The following is a 17711-nucleotide window of genomic DNA, read 5'->3' as shown; positions in this document are numbered from 1 at the left end:
TGGAGTACCAGAGAGAACCCACACAGGAACAGGGAGAACATGCAGACTCACACAGAAAGATCCTGTGCTGGAGCCGGGACTCAAACCCAGAACCTTCTTGCTGTGAGGCGACAGTGCTGACCACTGCACCACCGTGCCCCCTGATATCCACCTTCCTGTGAATGAAAACAGATCCAACATTGAGCAGAGGTCTAGTCCTCGACTGGCTATGATGCCAATAGTCAGGCTTAAATCCTTGCGATTTATACCAAACTTCAGCTCGGAGCGAGTCGACACCTTACGCTTTGAGGGAGCAGTATTTTACTGTTTTTCTCAAAAACTGTAAAAGCTTGTTTAACCTATCAAATATTTTTTGCTCAACTGCATCTTCAGGCTGTCCTCCACGATGCAGCCACCTGCTCTTGTAAAAACTCGCGCCCTCAATGCAATAAAATGCGTCAACACTAAGTGCTAATTCTTAGTAAATGTCCACAGGTCATGAAAAGGCGAAAACGTTCATTTCTTAGTAAACTTGGGAGTGAGAATTTCCTTTTAAAAAAGTTGATTCTTTCATGTCAACTGTTGAAGTCAACAGTAAACTTGCACGTTAGAAAACAAGAGGAATCTTGAGCGGCGGCATCTGTGTGCCAAGTCTCTCCCTTTGGTTCTTGTTGAAGGGACTATTAGTAATGCTAAGGACCACATCTTGAGGCAAAGAAGACCACAGAGACAACTGAATTTACAAATGAAATCTTTATATATTTTCTTCCAAAGAAATTAAGCCATCCAATCTCTAATGTGAATTGTTGCTGCCCACCCTGTATCACACAAGGCAACAGGGCCGCTTGCTACAGACCTCTCATAACAACTACAGTAAACAACATCTTCAGGAAACATGCTGGACTTTTCCAGATACTTTTTTTGCATTCAAACATTTTTATTTTGGTAAAATCATACAATTGCACCGCTGAGTATTTCCCAAGCCGTGCAGTAGCCTAGAAGCTAATACAGAAAGCAAAGTCTACATCTAAAGAGCTCCAGGGTTCTCCAGTGGACGTGGAACAAGTCTCGAGTTCTGCTACTCGCAGAGAACTGCTCATTCCAAACAGCAAGAACTGCTGCCATGGAAGTCAGTGCTACAGACATCCTCCACATTCAAGGAGAACTCCAGAGTTGTAATATATGCAAATACAACAATAACAATAAACCACATGTTTGTTTCTTTTCGGATTGCCATGTGCCAGACATTCACTGGAGAAAAATAATCATCAGGTCAAATTAGAGTAAAGAATAATGCACACAATTGGAGAATCTGCACACTTCTGCACTGATATGCTTAGGAAATTTGCTCTTTTGACAGCTTTATTCCAAACCTTGGCATGTTTGTTCAATTTCATTTCAAATTTTGTTGACCAATTTTTGGAATCTAATAGATGACTGGCCCTGAGGAGGCCTTGAAACAGCTGTGGATATTATTTACTGAGTCAAATGTATCTTAAACATTAAAAAGCTCACACTACCCCGAAATATATAAATTTCACGCATACAGGTGACATTCAACATTCAAGTGCCAGTGTTTTTTTGTACTGTCTTTTGGTCAAGTTTCTGAAACTTTCAAAGAATCACTTTGAGGCTTACAAAAATAAATATTTGTCAAAAATGCTTAATAAATTACACAAAACTAGCAGCAAAAGTAGAATCTAGAAATCTGTGCAAATGGCTAAATTCCCCCAACTGCTAAATCCCCTGGTCCCAAATAAATCCTGGTTTTAAACGTTGAGAACCCTTCCCCTTTGTAAACAAGCTGCGTTTTTCACAATCTCCTCACACACAATATTTGGAAGCTTAAGGACACATATCCAAGACATCTATATAAAACTCTAGATGTGCAATAAAAGAACGTTTGTAAAACTCGATGGGCACGACGTACAAGGGTCTACACACCTAAATCAAGTAGCACCATTCAATCTCAGGTTCTCAACACTATCAGTGCATCCGCTTTTAGTTCGATTTCTTTAAAAAAATTATTTCAAGGCACAACACACCCGATGAGAAAATTGAAGCACTGAGGTGAAATGCTCCCATCTCTCCGCCTCTCGATGGCTGCTCCTCTTTGAGAGGAAAAGCCTGCTCGGGCTTTTGTCAAGCCACGGATTTGTATACATGACTGAGCAGATGAACTCCCAGAGGACCCGACAGTACTTTAATGTTCCAAAAGGAAGTGGACACTCCCCCCCGCCCGCCCCCCCGCCCGCCCCCACCCCCCATCTTTGGCCACCTCCATGTTTACACGAAGCAGCGATGAAACCAAAGCCACTGACAACAGCGGTGCACTGAAAACTGTGCCCCACGTCTACCCCGGTTCCCCCTCACCCCCAGTGATTCGGAGTGCCGCTAACCCCCCGCCCCTGTTTACATGATAGACCTCAGTGATCGTCCTCCTGCCTGTCTTAGAGATGAACCATGCCTCCAACGCAGCTTGAAAAGAGAAAATGTTTGTAATAAAGTTAAGCCTGCGACTCAGTTCACGTGTCCTTTCTCCTTGACCAAAAAACAAAACACTTGCAAGCGTAGAATACCACGTGGGCCTTGTGGTGGTCTAGTCGATTCGGTTAACACTAACGCCACGCGATGCCCTCCCCGATGCTGTGGTCCTTTGATGCAGCCACTTTGAACTTCACTTTCAAGATGGCAGGCATTTTGTTTTGATACATATTTTAAAAGAACAAAGTAAATAAACGGACTCAGTTTTCATTTTGCACAAACCTGCACCAAAAATGTCTCAAGTAAAAAACCAAAAAACCACCGCCCATTTTATGTAGCTAGCACATGGTAACATACTAGCTGCCATAACACTGTCAAGTCGATTGAGAAATGGAGTTAAGTTCCAGCACTGATTATTCTCTTTAAACCTCAGCGATGGTTGGCACTGAGCTTAATGACGTCTGTGTTCAGGAATAGGAATGGCTATTTATAGACTACCATATCCGTAAAAAAGGAGCCAGTCCAGGATAGAGTGAGCAATAAAGAAAACTAATGTTATGTTGTCCCTTAGGATTCAAATATGATGGATTGAAAGTGGCCCAGTGGCTCCAGTAGCTGTTTGACTGTAGAAAAGGCTACATGATAAATTTGAGGTTCAAATGGAATCGTGACTCTGGAGAGCCACAATACCCCAGTGTTTGCCAAGGTTTGATCAAGTCTAAGCATTTTTTTCATACCTTTAATATTTTTCACCAAACAAAACAGTTTAAAAAAATTTAGAGCTCTTGGCCATGTTCATTTGGTGAAATGAAAACACCATTTTCCTGTTTAAATTCAAAAGGCAGAGTACATTAACATACAAATGATCCTCAGGTTATTCAATTGTTTTTTTCCCACAAAAAGAACAAAAATACTTCTAACAATGAGAGTCCGAGGTTGCTGTCGGACAACGCATGTCAGCATCCATGCTCACTCTGAGGTGTGCAAATCTCTGCGGTCTCCAGTGCACTCTGCACGTGCTGGTGACTTCCTTTGCATCGTGCTGCACTTCCATTTTGAAAGAAGCGAATGGCAGAGAACCAGGGTTGAGAATGTACTGTGTGTCAGTGAAGCTACACAGGGAGGGTTGTTATGGTCTGGCTTAAGTTAACATGTGGTTTCCATTGGGTTGGCATGGCAACCTACTTCTACGGTGACTAGTTGCCCCACCAATCCACACTACAAGAGTGGTTGTAATTTCCCCCGTAGCCATCGTTGCTGTAGAAGTTGCCACCAAAGCCACCTGAGGAAGACCGCATCAGTTAGCACGGTCCCGTTAGGGTCCAGATGTACAGTAATCCAACACTGTTAATCAACACTCACTAAAAGTCCTACCTCCACCAAAACCACGGTTTCCCCCATGGCCCCCAGTGTTCCGCCCTGCACGATTGCCACCGAAGTTCCCAGAGCCTCCAGACGTCTGACGGTAATCTCTGGCTCCAAAACCACCAGAGAACCTTGATAAAATAAAGTTTGATCATGTCAGTTGTGTTAGAGATCTTCAGGAGGTGACACAGGCCAACGGGCTTTAATCATGCGCTGACAAGTGCCACAGTTACCTCTTAGAGCGCCCGCGGTTGCTGCTCTTGTGCTGGTGCTCATAGGCCAGGCTCTCAAGCCAGGAGGGAACCTCCTGCTTGGCCTCTACCAGAATGTCCAGCAAATCTTTGGTTATGTTGCTGTTTTTGTCGTTAAAGAACGACGTGGCCAGACCTGCACAAAACAAGTCAAGTTTACGCAACATTCATAATGAGTGCTTTCAAAATTCATGCGCCAAGTGGGCTTGAAACGTTAAAGAAAGTTACCAAGGTTGCCCACACGTCCCGTACGGCCAATACGGTGAACGTATTCCTCAATGTCACTGGGCAAATCAAAGTTTATGACATGCTTCACATTGGAGATGTCAAGACCTCTGGCAGCCACCTGGTGGGGACAAAAAAGGGGTTCAATAGAAGGTAAGAACAGACAATACTATAAGAGTTACATTTTGTACACTGGTATTAAAACTGTAGCAGAGAAATAACACGATTACTTGATCCATTTCAAATATTTAAATCCAGGTTCAAAAAGAGAAGTCCTGGCTGTATTTACAGGGTTTTATAAATGTTCCATTATACTCAGTGTTAAAACAATACGAGTCCATTGGGGCAGAGGAGGGATGACACTCAGAATAAAGTTCTTACTTAATACTAGATCCAGCAGGTTGCATTATCTTTCAAAGAATGCAAATGTAGAACCACACCAATCCAGTTTATTCAGTATATGTATAAACCAACTGTGCTGTATTCAAAATACATTTATTTCTTGCACAAATACATACAGCTGTAGCCACCAAAATGGGGCAGCGTCCTGAGCGGAACTGATGCAGAGCCTCCTCTCTGTCTCTCTGGGATCGATCTCCATGGATGCTGGTGCAAGCATAACCCTCATGGTAAAGGAAGTCTTCCAAAGCGTCAGCCCCTTTCTTGGTTTCCACGAACACTAGAGTCAACGAGTCTTTGCCTGTGGGGGAGAAATAAGAGCACAAGACAGAAGGAGATTGACGAGGTTAAAAGCAGGAAGTGAGGATAAAACAAATCTTAAAATCATCTGATGGATGGGAATAAGGGTCTTAATGGATTTCTGCAGTGGGAGGAGACGGGCAGGAACTTAATAGTCATACTACAAAGGTCAGCAATTGCACATTCATGAAGTAAAGAAAATAACCAAAATGACAACTGAGAAATGGAGACGGGCTGCATAAAAGCTGATCTTGAACTGACAACCATTAATTGACAAAATGGCAGCTCAATCAATATTTGAAGTGTTTAATCTGTTTTAACTATAACTGCTCTTACTAAGATACATTTCAAGTTTTCATGATACAATTAATGGCCATCAGAATAAACACTGAAAAAAAAAATGACGGAGGGGTGATGAGGTAGGCCGAGTCATTCCGATGACATCATTCACAGCTAACTGCAACTATGCCAACACATTCTGGCACAAGCTGGAGGGGAGGGAGCTATCCATGAAGCTCCCACCTGCCCTTACTCCTCAAATCTGTGTGTACAGTTAAATAAAGCTGGGGTCATCCCTACCACACCGGCTCAACTGCTAGGGAGCCACTTCAGGAAACCCAGCTCGCAATTTACTGCAACTAATCAAATCTCGGTTGAAAAGAAGCCATCCTCAGCAAGGCCGTCCATGACATAAACAGCACAGTAGTCTGCTGCAGCAGGTACCATGGAAACCATGAATTAGTTAAAAACAAAAAGAAGAAGAAGAAGAAGAAGCAATGGCACACACTGATCTATATGATGCTTTAATGTTTCCCCCTGATAGACTCAAGGTCTACACAATCAGCTGAACCTCAGTTACATGACACCACTAATGTAACAGTGATATTTTACTTTGCTACTGATGGTACAAGACTCTGTTTTAGTTGGCACTCTAACTTGTTTAAATTTGCAAAATGCAATATTTTGTTTTCGAGTGTTCTGTGCAAGTCAACCTTATTGTTTTTACTCCATGTACCTTCTTTTGCTGCTTTTTCTGTTTGGCACTTTGGGCAGCCTTGTGCAGAAAAAGCTGCTGTATTAAAAAACTAGCCTGGCCTTATGTGCTTTTTGCGGAAAGAACAAAAAAGAACTGAGGTGGCATGTCAGCTGGGGAGCAAAGGGACAGGATGAGCTGTGGGATGTGATGTTTCTGGCTTGTGGGTCAGAGTGAAATTATATGTTCACACTTACCTGGCTTCTCTGGAGCTTCAGTCACATTTTCCTGAACCTCACTGGGAATAACTAAGATAAAACCAAACCGGCCAGTAAATGTAAGCCAGCGCAGAACACATATTTCAAAGCTTTAGATCAGCGGGTTTATACAGACCACAAGAGAAGCACGCTGCTTAAAAATGGTATGGATGCACTACCTGCTCACCCTTACATGAGATTTTTGGATATTTTGTTTCACACTATAAATAACCATTTGTTAGAGATGTAGCACAGTTCATTTTAGCTTGTTATGGGGCAGTATGACACACAGGATGACGGTGTAGAGCCTGATGGGACCTTCATGGGAGTCCAACACACAAAACACTCTTCTCACCTGTAGCATTAAGCAGGTCAAGAAGGAAGGACCTCTTGTCAGTCTCCTCTACCCACACCACCTTCTGGGTGATGTTTTCTGAGGTGGAACCTACACGGCCGACAGCCAAGAAAATGTAGTCCTCTAGGAAGTCCCGGGCCAGGATCTAAAAAACATGAAAATCAAGCCGATTTGCATGCATATATCCATCATTAAATTATGAGAAGTGATTCTATAGAAACTTGACTCCTCAGACTTACCTGGATCTCCTTAGGGAAGGTGGCACTGAACATCATGGTCTGACGGATGCCTTTGGGAGGCATTGTATCTTGCTCCACAATGCGTCTGATCTGTGGCTCGAAACCCATGTCCAACATACGGTCAGCCTCATCCAGGACCAAGTAGCTAGGGAGACACATCAAATGCACACAAATGGTTATGAGTCAATAAAAGCCCAGGACAGGTATCTCCCCTGAGTCAATATGTACTTGTGCTATACTGACTTGCAATAGTCAAGACCGATCTTGCCCCTCTCCATCATATCGACCAAGCGGCCAGGAGTGGCAACCAGCAGGTGACAGCCTCTCTCCAAGTCCCTGATCTGCTGACCAATATCAGCACCGCCATATACCACACAGGGGCGCACGCGTGAGCGATAGGCGAACTAGGATGGGAAGGACGACAATGACATCAAGCTTCACATTCAGTATTTGAACAATAGTACAGCATTTTTTGTGATTGGTAAGCGAAAGCCATGCTAGGCATTCACCTTTCTGGCCTCGTCATAAATCTGCAGAGCAAGCTCTCTGGTGGGAGCCAAGACAAGGGAAATAGGGTACTGCTTACGACGTCCATATCTTCCATTCTCCTGTGGGTTCCAAAGATTAAGATGAACAAAGCATGTCCAATATCTATGTAAGGTTATGACTAGTGTTTGGTGCCACATACCTGTCCACTGTTCTTGGCAGCCTGAAGAGCATCTCCTGGCCCATCAGTGTAGATCTGACTCAGCACAGGCAGCAAGAAGGCAGCCGTCTTTCCAGAACCTAAAACCCAACAGGAATCATAAACATAATGCCACTAATAACCAAGAAATACTGAACAACAACATGGAGCCAAAATCAGACGGTGAACGATTCATTCAATCATGAATTCAGGGAAAGCCTGGTGAATTGACTCAGAGCCTTTGAACTATACAGAGGCACTCACCAGTCTGGGCACAGGCCATGAGGTCTCTCTTGGACTTAATGATGGGGATGGCATGCTTCTGCACTGGAGTGGGACGAGTATAGCGACTCAGGGTGATGTTTCCCATGATGATCTCCCCCATGTCCACATCCTGAAACTACATCAAAATAGTCGGAAAGTTAGTTTGTGGCACAACCTGTTGTAAACAAACTACATGAAGCCAGCTTCGGACAACTGCCAGGCCCAGCTGCCAAACGTAGCCTGATCACAACAACACTCTTATTCAGCCACCTCTTTCTGCTCGTCAGTGAAACAATTAATTGTCACAGATTCAAAATACGCCATTGCAGAAGCACAAGATATTGTTGAAAACAGTTCAACCAAGATGGCAACAGTGACCAAAAACATTAGGGATTGAGACCGTATTATAAGTTTAATAAGATTCTTCTTTTTTACACATTCATCAACTCAAATGTCAAGTGCCTACTCACACTTTCAATGTGGGGTGGGCAGCTGGTTCCAGTAGCCTCCACAGGAATATCATCATATTTCTCAAAATTGATCCCAGTGTTGCTCCCAGAGAACAGCTCACTGGGGAAAAATGGATTTGAAAATGTTATGGTCAAATATAGATATGACAGGTTTGTTATTTTAAATAAGAAAGGAGCTTACTGTTCCAGGCGCTCATTGGGAGCAGTAGGTTTGGACCAATCTTCATCCCTGGCTTCTTCTACCCAGCGACTGTTTCCTCCACCAGAAAAGCCGCCACGCTCGTACCTGAACACATAAAGTGTTTAATAACCTTTTAGTGTAACAAACACCTTCAATCTCACTATCACAACAGTTATTATAGCTTTCTTGGGAAAAACTACAACAAGACAAATCACCTTAAAATGCCAAGTTGCAATTAATGTTCCATTTTCAGTTCTGCTACTGATAAATATGCAACCATTTGGGCATGGGCAAGATCAGAATTTACATCGTGACTGAAGCAGTGGTCTTAAGATACATGAAGTATTTGTACATTTGATAAAAGGCATACTTTTGATGGGTATTGAAGGGTATCAGCACTTCCCGTTTTATACTGTAAAACCAATAGGGAGCAGGAAATTCTAACTTACTTGAAACTTAATTAGCACTCAATAATGTTACATGACTCAACAGTTGCAACAAGCTTTCAGTAGCCACTAAAAAATTGAGAAAGCATCAGAAAGTAGTTTCCTCCAAGATGCAGCTGACCTGGGACATCAATCCTTCACACTGCTTGGTGGCATTACTGGTAAACTAATGGCCCAGCCTGCTTGTTCAGGTGGTTGCAATCATTTTAAGTGCAAAAAGTTCACTCACCTTCCTCTGGAGCCTGCCCCACGATCATTGAAGAAGGCAGACTTTGACCTGTCAGAACGCCCCCCAAAGCTGTTGAAGGCAGCATCCCTCTGAGGTCCACCCCAGTTGCCATCTTTGTTGTCGTAATTGCCGAATCCTTCAATGGATCAGAGAGAAGCACATCAGTTTTCAAGGGATTTTTCTGTAAATCTGCTGTAAGGCTCTCAGAGATGCTATATTCTTACCAAAAGTGCAACACTCTTTCCCTTAACCCAGATGACCTTCAACAGATAAACTGTTGCTTAACATGTTTAAACTAAATGTTGTTAATTTATCGTCCAAACTCATGATGCGTGTGCACAGGCTGATGGTCCTTTGACATTGTACTAGCTTCATGAACAAGGGTGGGGATGGCAAAATGTGTATCCAAAAGTCCACTGACATAATGCTAAAACTGAGCTATAGTGAGACGTTTTAAAGCATGATAGGATTTCCCCACCTGCATTTTGCAATGGTTGATTAAACGAGCCTCCACCCCTGTTACCACGGTAGGCGCCACGCCCACCTCTATCATTGCGAAGGGGTCCACGCCCTCCATAGCCCCCATTTGTGCGGTTGTCATGGTAACCATTCACAAATCCATTGCTGCGTCCACCATCCCATCCAGGTGAATCTTCATGGGGGAAAAAAGAGAAAAAAGTGAGAACTAGGCTTGTGAGGAAGACCAGTGTGTTGACATACTATGAACTTGTGTGATTTGCCTTTATTCCTCCTTACAATTTGTGGGTCTCTCTCAGTAATGAGCTATTGTCAGTCTACTGCACTCAGATTGAATACAAGCTTGTACAAGTCTCAGAAAAATGTTTATAAATGGTCAGTTAAAAAAAAAAAAGGAGACAAAACTGCAAAGCACGTTCTAAATGTGGGAAAAAATATATATAGAGCAAGGAAGGGTTTCAAGTAAAAGGAATTACTTGTCTCCTTTTAAAAACAACTGCAGCACTGGCTTTGAGGACCTACTGAGCCCTGTCTATGCCTGTGGGGGAAATTTACCACAACGATCTGCCCAGCTGTGGACACTGGCAGTGTCATCAGTCCCATCAGTGGCTACACTGTTATCAGTGCAGGATGAAGCTGGTGGGGGACAATTGACAGTTAGCTCTGCCATAGTAAGGCATGCTAAGTCACAAAAGCTTTGCCACAGTAGCAACAATGAGCCGACCAGCCGCACAGATCTAGGCAAAGACTAGACTTGCTTTGAGGGGGTACTACATCAGCTCATGGAGCAGAACTGCTGGGATGATCTGGGACAACTGCTAAAAGCCTCCACTGCAGTGCCCCCTTCAAGTAAGGACAAGGGGAAATCCTTGTAATTTCACAGGCACACACCTATCCATGTGCATCAGGCCAATGGCGCAGACAAATGCAGACTGTCACAAACAGGTTTTGTCTCCATACTGATCTGAGTGACTAAATTCAGAGTCTCTGCAACACCAACAATCAGAGATTGATTTTAACACCCACCAAGTGTCAAAGGTGAGTGTAGTTTCCATTGCTGTGTAGCACACAATCTGCCATCTGGTCAATAAATGTTTGAACCAATATGAAGGAATAAACTACCTGGCATGATCACATCTAGACAGAAGTGTAGGAGACTGATCAAAGGAGCACCAGCCACAGACTGTTTCCAGGTTCCTGGCGTAGTTTCATTTTTAGAGCAACTGCTGTATGTAAACCACACTGCTGCATAGGTCACACCATTTACATTTGCACTTGGTGCAATTTCCAATTGGGAATCATGATATGTTAGCACTCATTCTGTTTGTTTTGGGTTTTTTTTTTTTTAGGGGGGGGGGGGCTGGCAAAGAAAGAGAATCATGGGTATAATTTCAGACATTTGGCTGGTAAGCTTATCAATTTTGGACCCTGATTCAAATCAAATGATTCTGTGTTTTCTTAACCACCTGAAAAGTAATCCAACAGTCATGATGAGAGGGATTTTGGATAGAAAGAGGCGTTCAATTGAGGGCCTTTCAGACAGTGCTGCCAACTGAACACACATGTGTATTACACATGTGAAGTGAACTTTCCCATTTGTGCTGTAGATTTCCATCTTAGACCAGTTAATGATTCTTTTTTTTTTTTTTAAACATAACTTAGTTGTGTCAATTTATTGCTAATGCATCTGACTTCAAAGGCTGTGTTTGGATCAGATTTGGGAAGAAATCAGACACCAATAAGCGTGATTACCAAGCAACAGATGTTGATTTCTGCTAGTTTTTCATGTAAGGTAGTGAAACAATGTTTACCAGGTAAAATTTATGTTTCACCTTCATCATGCATTGTCACAATTGGACAACTTAAAAAGGTTTCACATTCTTCTTCACTGCTTCTCAAAACGAATTAATGTGCTCTTGCCACCCAGAGTTGGGCAGTAGTGAACTCAATACCTGGAAATTGAATCATAGTAGCTGCTAAAAAATGCTGCGAATACCAAAGATGGAATTTGGTTGAATTTAGTAACTCAGACTGGTATCAGACAAAAGTGGTGTGCAATTCGCAATCGGGGCAAAGCACACCATGCAGCAGACTGAGGAAAATGCAGTAACTCCACATCAAACCAGTCCACCACGAAAAAGGTGACCGAGAAGATTCTCTCGTTCAGGAAACAATGACAGTTAAACCCTAATGTGAAATCTTCCACTCTTAAAGCAACGCTCCCAGGTTGCAATAACCTGACTGGTCCATCATAGCAATTTGACACAAGAAAGCTCTACCGGGAAAGTTACTGTCCTTTTCAACTATGATGATAGATAGTCACACGGTGTGTGTGAGGGTGTGTTAGTCAGTGAAAAGAACATTTCTGAGCAGGTGAAGGAGTGAAATTCAAAGCATAAATACATTAGAGATTAACATATTGAGCAAAATGGAACTGAGATGTTTGAAGAACTAGAAAGTTTCATTGAACTAGTCTACTTACATCAAGAGTCAATTTAGAGAATTTCAAGTCCTTCAAGAATCTACAAACAATTTGGTGGATTCATTACAGATTAAACAAACAAAAAACTTGCCAAGCACTGTTTTGAATGATTATGGAAACTTATGAACCAATAGACAGGAGCCGAAAAGGCTTAACCTACAAAGGCTATGTTCTCAGACATGTGGTGTGACAGTACAGGACAGCTAACTAGATTTCTTCAAGGCACTTGCAACATTTTTTTTAATAATGCAAGCAAGAGTAATTAATCTGAATCAATTTTTTTTAAATGTCAAGGAGTTACAAGATTGAGAATTTTTAATCTCTTTTTAGAAATAACCTGCCGCACACAAAAAGTCTCTTTGGGCAGATGTACAGCCCAGGACTATTTCCTCACTGAGTGAACCAGTTTCTCTCTGGTTATTCCATCTCCACACGAGGGAAAAAAATACTCAGAAATTACCTGTTGCAGTCAGTGATGGGAACAAAGGCCCACATACCCAGTGACACAGACCACAGCACTGTCTAACCAAACTGCCACAAGGCAGACAAGAAACGAGGCTGTACTGAACAACAAAAATGAAGAGTTATTTATGAGGGGGATGACATTACGCCAGTGTAGTAGTCCCCCCCCCCCCCCTTAAATATCATCACTGCATCAAAGGTTAGAAGGGAACCTATTGTTGGAAAAACAGACTCACATTTTGGGTAATTTCCCAGCAGATATCTTTTATCATTAGTAACAAAAACAAAAGATAGTGCACTGAATCACAGCTGTAGCTATCTTTAAGGCACCATGCACCATGAAATTTGTTTGAAAGCTCTGACAAATGTTAGGCCCAGATGCTTCTCTCTCTCTCTTTTTTTTTAAAAAAACCAAGTGGCGTTACAAAGCAGGGGCACACTGGCTGTGTTCAAGGGATTGGCTATATACCCTATTAAACTGCCAACACATAGATGGCATGGCATGCAGGTAGCCGTCAAGGTATACCACATCTGTTTCGCCAACCCCCACTGTAGGCATGGTAAAAGGCAAGCTCTTGAGAGGCCAATCTTGGGTAACCTGAGCAAAGGTAGGGAAGCAGGCTATAAAAAAAGACTGGCCTGTAATTTCTGACTCATGCAATATTAGTGTTGGGCTTGACTTTACGCTAATAATTACCAAGCTTAGAGTCATCCCATCTTGAAGTATAGTTATTTCTGTGCCTTTGCTGATATTCTGCCTGCCATGGTTGTGGGCACTGCTTAGAGGAAACTTGAGGGATATTGCAAGTGAAATATGGGTTTGAATATACTGTGGAAAAAAAACATTTAGATGCATCTATGATATGCTTCAGTAGATTAAGAAAAGACCTGTAGGTTAAAAAAACAAAAACAAAACAGTATGCTAAATCAAACTGCTCTTTTTTTGACATACTAAGTAACATCAAATTTTGACTGCAAGCATTCTAGCAGAGAAGCACATGAATTGATCACGAGCCCATCATTAAAATATAAACAATGCATAGGTCTTATCTAACCCTTTCCCCTTCAACCTGGCTTTGCTGGTGTGTAAATGGCTATTTCATGCATCTGAAAATGCAAGTTGCCCTCAGCGAAAGCAGACAGAAGGGACTTACAGAGATTTACTGGTGCCACTGAATAACCGCACTGTCTACCAGCGGAATAAGCATTTCCTGCTGTGGAATAAGAAAACAGTAAAACGAGAAAAACGTCAAGTTTGCAATTACAGAGTAGATTCCAATATTTATTCAAAATGTAAAATGGTCAAACGGACTGTGCCAGGTACAACATATGTCTTCATTTAAAGCCTTTAAGAGGCTGAAGGAGGAGAAGAAAAAACAAAAAAACAAAAAACAGGATTTTGTGCTTTCACAACTCCCTCAACTTGGCTGAAAACACATTGTGTCTAATGGAAATCAGTGACACGAACACCTTTACACTCACCCTCCATGCTTCCCCTTTATCAGAGCAATCGATAGCCAGCACTTTTCTTGTTCATATGTGAGACATTGCACCAGAACCATGATTTTATCTCAAATAAAATGACTTACAAAATATGTGTGACCATCAAATGTTGATTCAGCAGATTTGAAATGAGTGTCGTTTGGCTTTCGGGCAGATATGAGGCTGCACCAATTTCACAGGACCACTTACCCTTGACAAGTGTCAAATAAACTCCAATGCTTCTTAATTTGGACATCAGTTGACATTAGTTTGATAACTGTCCTCACTGTTGTGTAGTCTAAGCCCAAGGTGTTTCAAAAGTACCTCTGACACACCATCTTAATCGATTAAAGTCAACGCATCAAGAAAAATGGTCTGGTTAAAGCCTCATTTCTCAATTGTATTTGCTTTTACCATGCTCTGAGGGGCTTTTTACGTCAAGGAAACAATAAGTAAGACCCATGTGGGTGGTAGGACAGTAGTTAAGAGGGTTGGTGTTAACTTGCCATTTTTGGAAGCATCTTTGTTTCTCAAGTGAGGTGGAATGTAACGTCCTAGGAGGAAAAAAAAATAATGTTACAACACACATCAACAGGGCAGTGTCTAAAAAGCCCTGATATTAAGTGCACTTCACAACAACAACAAAAAAAACACTGCAAGCCAATGCTTTAGGTTATGTGTTACTACAGAAACTTACATATAAACCAGTTAACACTGACATGAGATGGGTAGATGTTGGCTTTTCATTGGATTTACAATCATATGAAAACTTGTCAGATCAATGTGTATAAGTTCCAGGAACTGAAATTTTTTTGGGAATATGGTCATTCTACCCAGAGCTTGACAAGAGGACAGATTCTCCCCTCTCCTGAGAGTGTGTGTGTGTATTAGGGAGCTTAGACCCACAGGGTCTAGCTAACTGCTAATTAGCTTGGTGCAGTTTATGGTAGTGGATGAAGTAGTGGAGTTTCAAACCATGCGTCCAATTGTGTCATTATCCTAAATCATAATTTTGTGAAGTATCCTAGCTACCTTAATGTAGCTGAAGATCATTTCAGAAGTGTTAATTTGATGACTTAACAAGAGTACATTCACGCGCAAATATACTGTGCTAAGCTAGCTCATGATCAACCACTCTTATCTCAAGTATACAGAATGCATCTGCAAAAGAGGACAGTTGGGGCCCTGCAGGGAGGGTGGTATTTCAACTCATAGCTCTCAAAGTCCAATTCCATACATAGATGAAGATAAATGTTTGCGGCAGCCTGGTGGCAGTATTTGACAGTTTCCCTTAAAAGGATTATATTCTGCTGCATCTATATGTATTCAGTCACTAAATATTCCTTCCAGTTATATAGATGAGATACGCAAGCACAACGAAATGCTCCTTACATGAAAATTTGCACAAACCCGTGCTTACGGTCCCAAAGATACTTACACTTGTGGGACCCTCAGGGACGGGGAATGTTAAACACTTGTGTTTACCAAATTACGGAGAGGGTTCCTTTAAATATTAAATTACTATCTTAGCTTGGCTAACACCATTTCACTTGTATGGTATATCTGCTATGGCAGTAAAATACCAAACTTGTTCATGCCAATTGAAAAGCTACAATTTTGCTAAAAGTGAGTTCACTTCAGATAGAGTGCCCTAATTAATCTTCAACTCAACACATTGGCTAAACATATTTCTCAAAGGTAAATTCTGTATTATTATTCAAAGGCCAGATTTTAAATATAAGTTGTGATATAAACTAGTAACTCATATGACAAGTACACGTACAAGCACGGACTGTAGCCTGAGTAACTGACCCGGACATCTAAAAGTACACAATGTTTCATTACTTACTGCCAGTTCCTCCGCCTTGTCCCTCAGCAGAGTTTAAGTCTAGAGCAGCAAGCTACAAAAAAAGACACAATTAGGATTAAAATCAGAATCTGTGGTTGGCTATCAGAAAAAATAAATTGGCCTTCGAATTAACCAATTTGACTATCGACGACATATAGCAAAACGTTGACAATTGAAAAAAAAAGAAACCTTCAAAACATACGCAAAACAGGATTAATTATATGTTATTTGATTTTTCTTAAAATAACAACCGAACAACGAACTAAGCTGACTACATGTAATTGTGTGAGCCTTTGAAACACGCTGCCAACATTTTTTCCTGCGCCACGTTTCAGGTCGAGAAGGCCTAACGTTAGCCGGGCTAACTTAAACTGCGATGCCGGCTGGAAAAAAAGTAAACGTTAGCTAACCGATGAAACTTCAGCGAAATGACATAAAATGGCAGGCGGTCCGACTGGGAAATGATTTGTAGTAGAGTTTAAGATTGACACTGGCCTGTTTAAAAGGTGAATGCAGTGTAATTATTGTTAATCACACCACTTGCTGGCCCAGCGCATAACCAACCTCCGCCATCACAATCTCCTCCGCAGCGACATAACCTCCATTTTAGCAACCGCAGCGTTAGCTTATCTGAGCCTGCCAACAAGGCTCCGTCGAACATAACGTTACACATATTTAAAAAAAAAACCACAAATTTTTCACAAAACAATCAAAAGTGAGTGAAAAATTATAATTACCTGCTGATCTAGACCGTGTGAATTATCAACGACCACATGACTCATAACTAAAGAGAATAGTGGGCGATTATTTCTGAAGAGAAAGGATTTTCTTTGTTAGCACGACCGAGCAATGCTGTAACTATTTCTTTCTATACAAATTACGACCTCAAACCAGTGATGACTAGTAGAACTGAAAGGAGAAGTCCGTTCTCTTAAAAATAAATAAAACGACTGAGTTTTGTATAAATATAAATTCCGTGTAAGTTTCCAAATGAAGTGGTTGCTGCTCCCGGTAAGCTTGACCGTGGTGGAATGAGACCAACTGATCAGGTAACGCGAGATATCCCTTCTGTTTGCTAACATCTGCCGGAAAACCATCGCGATACTTCATTTCGTTTCTGATTGGCATGGCCGGCAGCAGAAGGCAGCTACTTACATTTAAGGGGCGGTGCTTCTGCGTCCTTTGTCATTGGATTGTCTGTGTCTTTACAACCCCAGAATCGAAACTTTGTCAATTTTACAATACCACAATTCCAATGTTTCTACGGGTATAAAGATTCAGTCACACATTGACTACACAAACACACCTGAGGCCCCTGTCAATGACTAATTTAGGGTTTTACCCAGTAAAAGTTTTAGTCTGAACCACATAATTGATAAAATGGTGATCCAATCTATACAGAAAAAGACTCACAACTTTTACGTTTGGATCCTCACCTCCCCAACCTCTTTCCCTTGCAGAACCAAAGGTGGGCCCCTTAATTTTTCTCTCTCTCTTATTTCACTCACCACAAAACAACAACCTTCTGCCACCTGACAAGATTCTGAAAAAAGAAGTGTTATGAATTATAAGGAATGCTACATATCTGAAGTGTATTTTCCACTCACTTATAAACAGTTCTTCACAGTTTCAGGAATTTTGCTATTTTTCAATAAATCTGTTATCTTTTATTATAGATCTGGTGGGCCAAACCGAATTGATGAGTCAGATTTCTTCCCCTCCTTGGGCAGCCTCATGCAAAAGGGTGAAAATAAAACAAAAGATGAAACCTCAGGAAATGCACACTAGACCTCCTCCAGGACAGCTGAAAAGACGCACAAAGTAGAAACAAGAATGTTAATGAGCCTTTTTTTTTGA

At 41.7% G+C, this 17711-nt stretch overlaps 1 protein-coding gene across 7 annotated transcripts; it reads right to left on the bottom strand.

The window, feature by feature from the left end:
* Positions 1-2362: 2362 nt before the first annotated feature.
* Positions 2363-16923, bottom strand: ddx3xa (DEAD-box helicase 3 X-linked a). 7 transcript variants are annotated; one of them, XM_086220183.1, is made up of 22 exons: positions 16592-16923; positions 15855-15906; positions 14512-14559; positions 13678-13737; positions 13221-13313; positions 13050-13121; positions 9647-9754; positions 9103-9238; positions 8428-8532; positions 8247-8346; positions 7777-7912; positions 7516-7613; positions 7337-7435; positions 7071-7231; positions 6828-6972; positions 6589-6733; positions 6234-6284; positions 4823-5004; positions 4308-4425; positions 4062-4215; positions 3838-3959; positions 2363-3745 (listed from the first exon to the last, which is right to left on the bottom strand). In XM_086220183.1, the coding sequence occupies exons 1-22, from the start codon at positions 16634-16636 to the stop codon at positions 3660-3662; spliced, it is 2316 nt and encodes a 771-aa protein (XP_086076309.1). In that variant the 5' UTR covers positions 16637-16923; the 3' UTR covers positions 2363-3659. The 7 variants fall into 7 exon arrangements, with proteins under 7 accessions (XP_086076309.1, XP_086076303.1, XP_086076305.1 ...); XM_086220177.1 differs by lacking the exons at positions 13050-13121; positions 13221-13313 and having other exon boundaries at positions 9581-9754; positions 16592-16920; XM_086220179.1 differs by lacking the exons at positions 13050-13121; positions 13221-13313 and having other exon boundaries at positions 16592-16920.
* Positions 16924-17711: the final 788 nt, after the last annotated feature.

Source organism: Aulostomus chinensis, chromosome 12 (genome assembly GCF_037954235.1).
Source record: "Aulostomus chinensis isolate RoL2024-O1b breed Wild chromosome 12, RoL_Achi_v1.0, whole genome shotgun sequence".
Classification (NCBI taxonomy): Eukaryota; Metazoa; Chordata; class Actinopteri; order Syngnathiformes; family Aulostomidae; genus Aulostomus; species Aulostomus chinensis.
This window is presented reverse-complemented; position numbering and strand designations above follow the sequence as displayed.

Bases quoted from the DNA above. Each gene is read 5' to 3' on its own strand.
- ddx3xa (XM_086220183.1), bottom strand. From the start codon at position 16,636: ATGAGTCATGTGGTCGTTGATAATTCACACGGTCTAGATCAGCAG. The intron at 13,122-13,220 runs GTAATTATTAGC...ACCTTTGCTCAG, and splicing joins ATGGGATGACTCTAAGCTTG to GTTACCCAAGATTGGCCTCT. The intron at 7,436-7,515 runs GTATGTGGCACC...TGGAACCCACAG, and splicing joins CTGCCAAGAACAGTGGACAG to GAGAATGGAAGATATGGACG.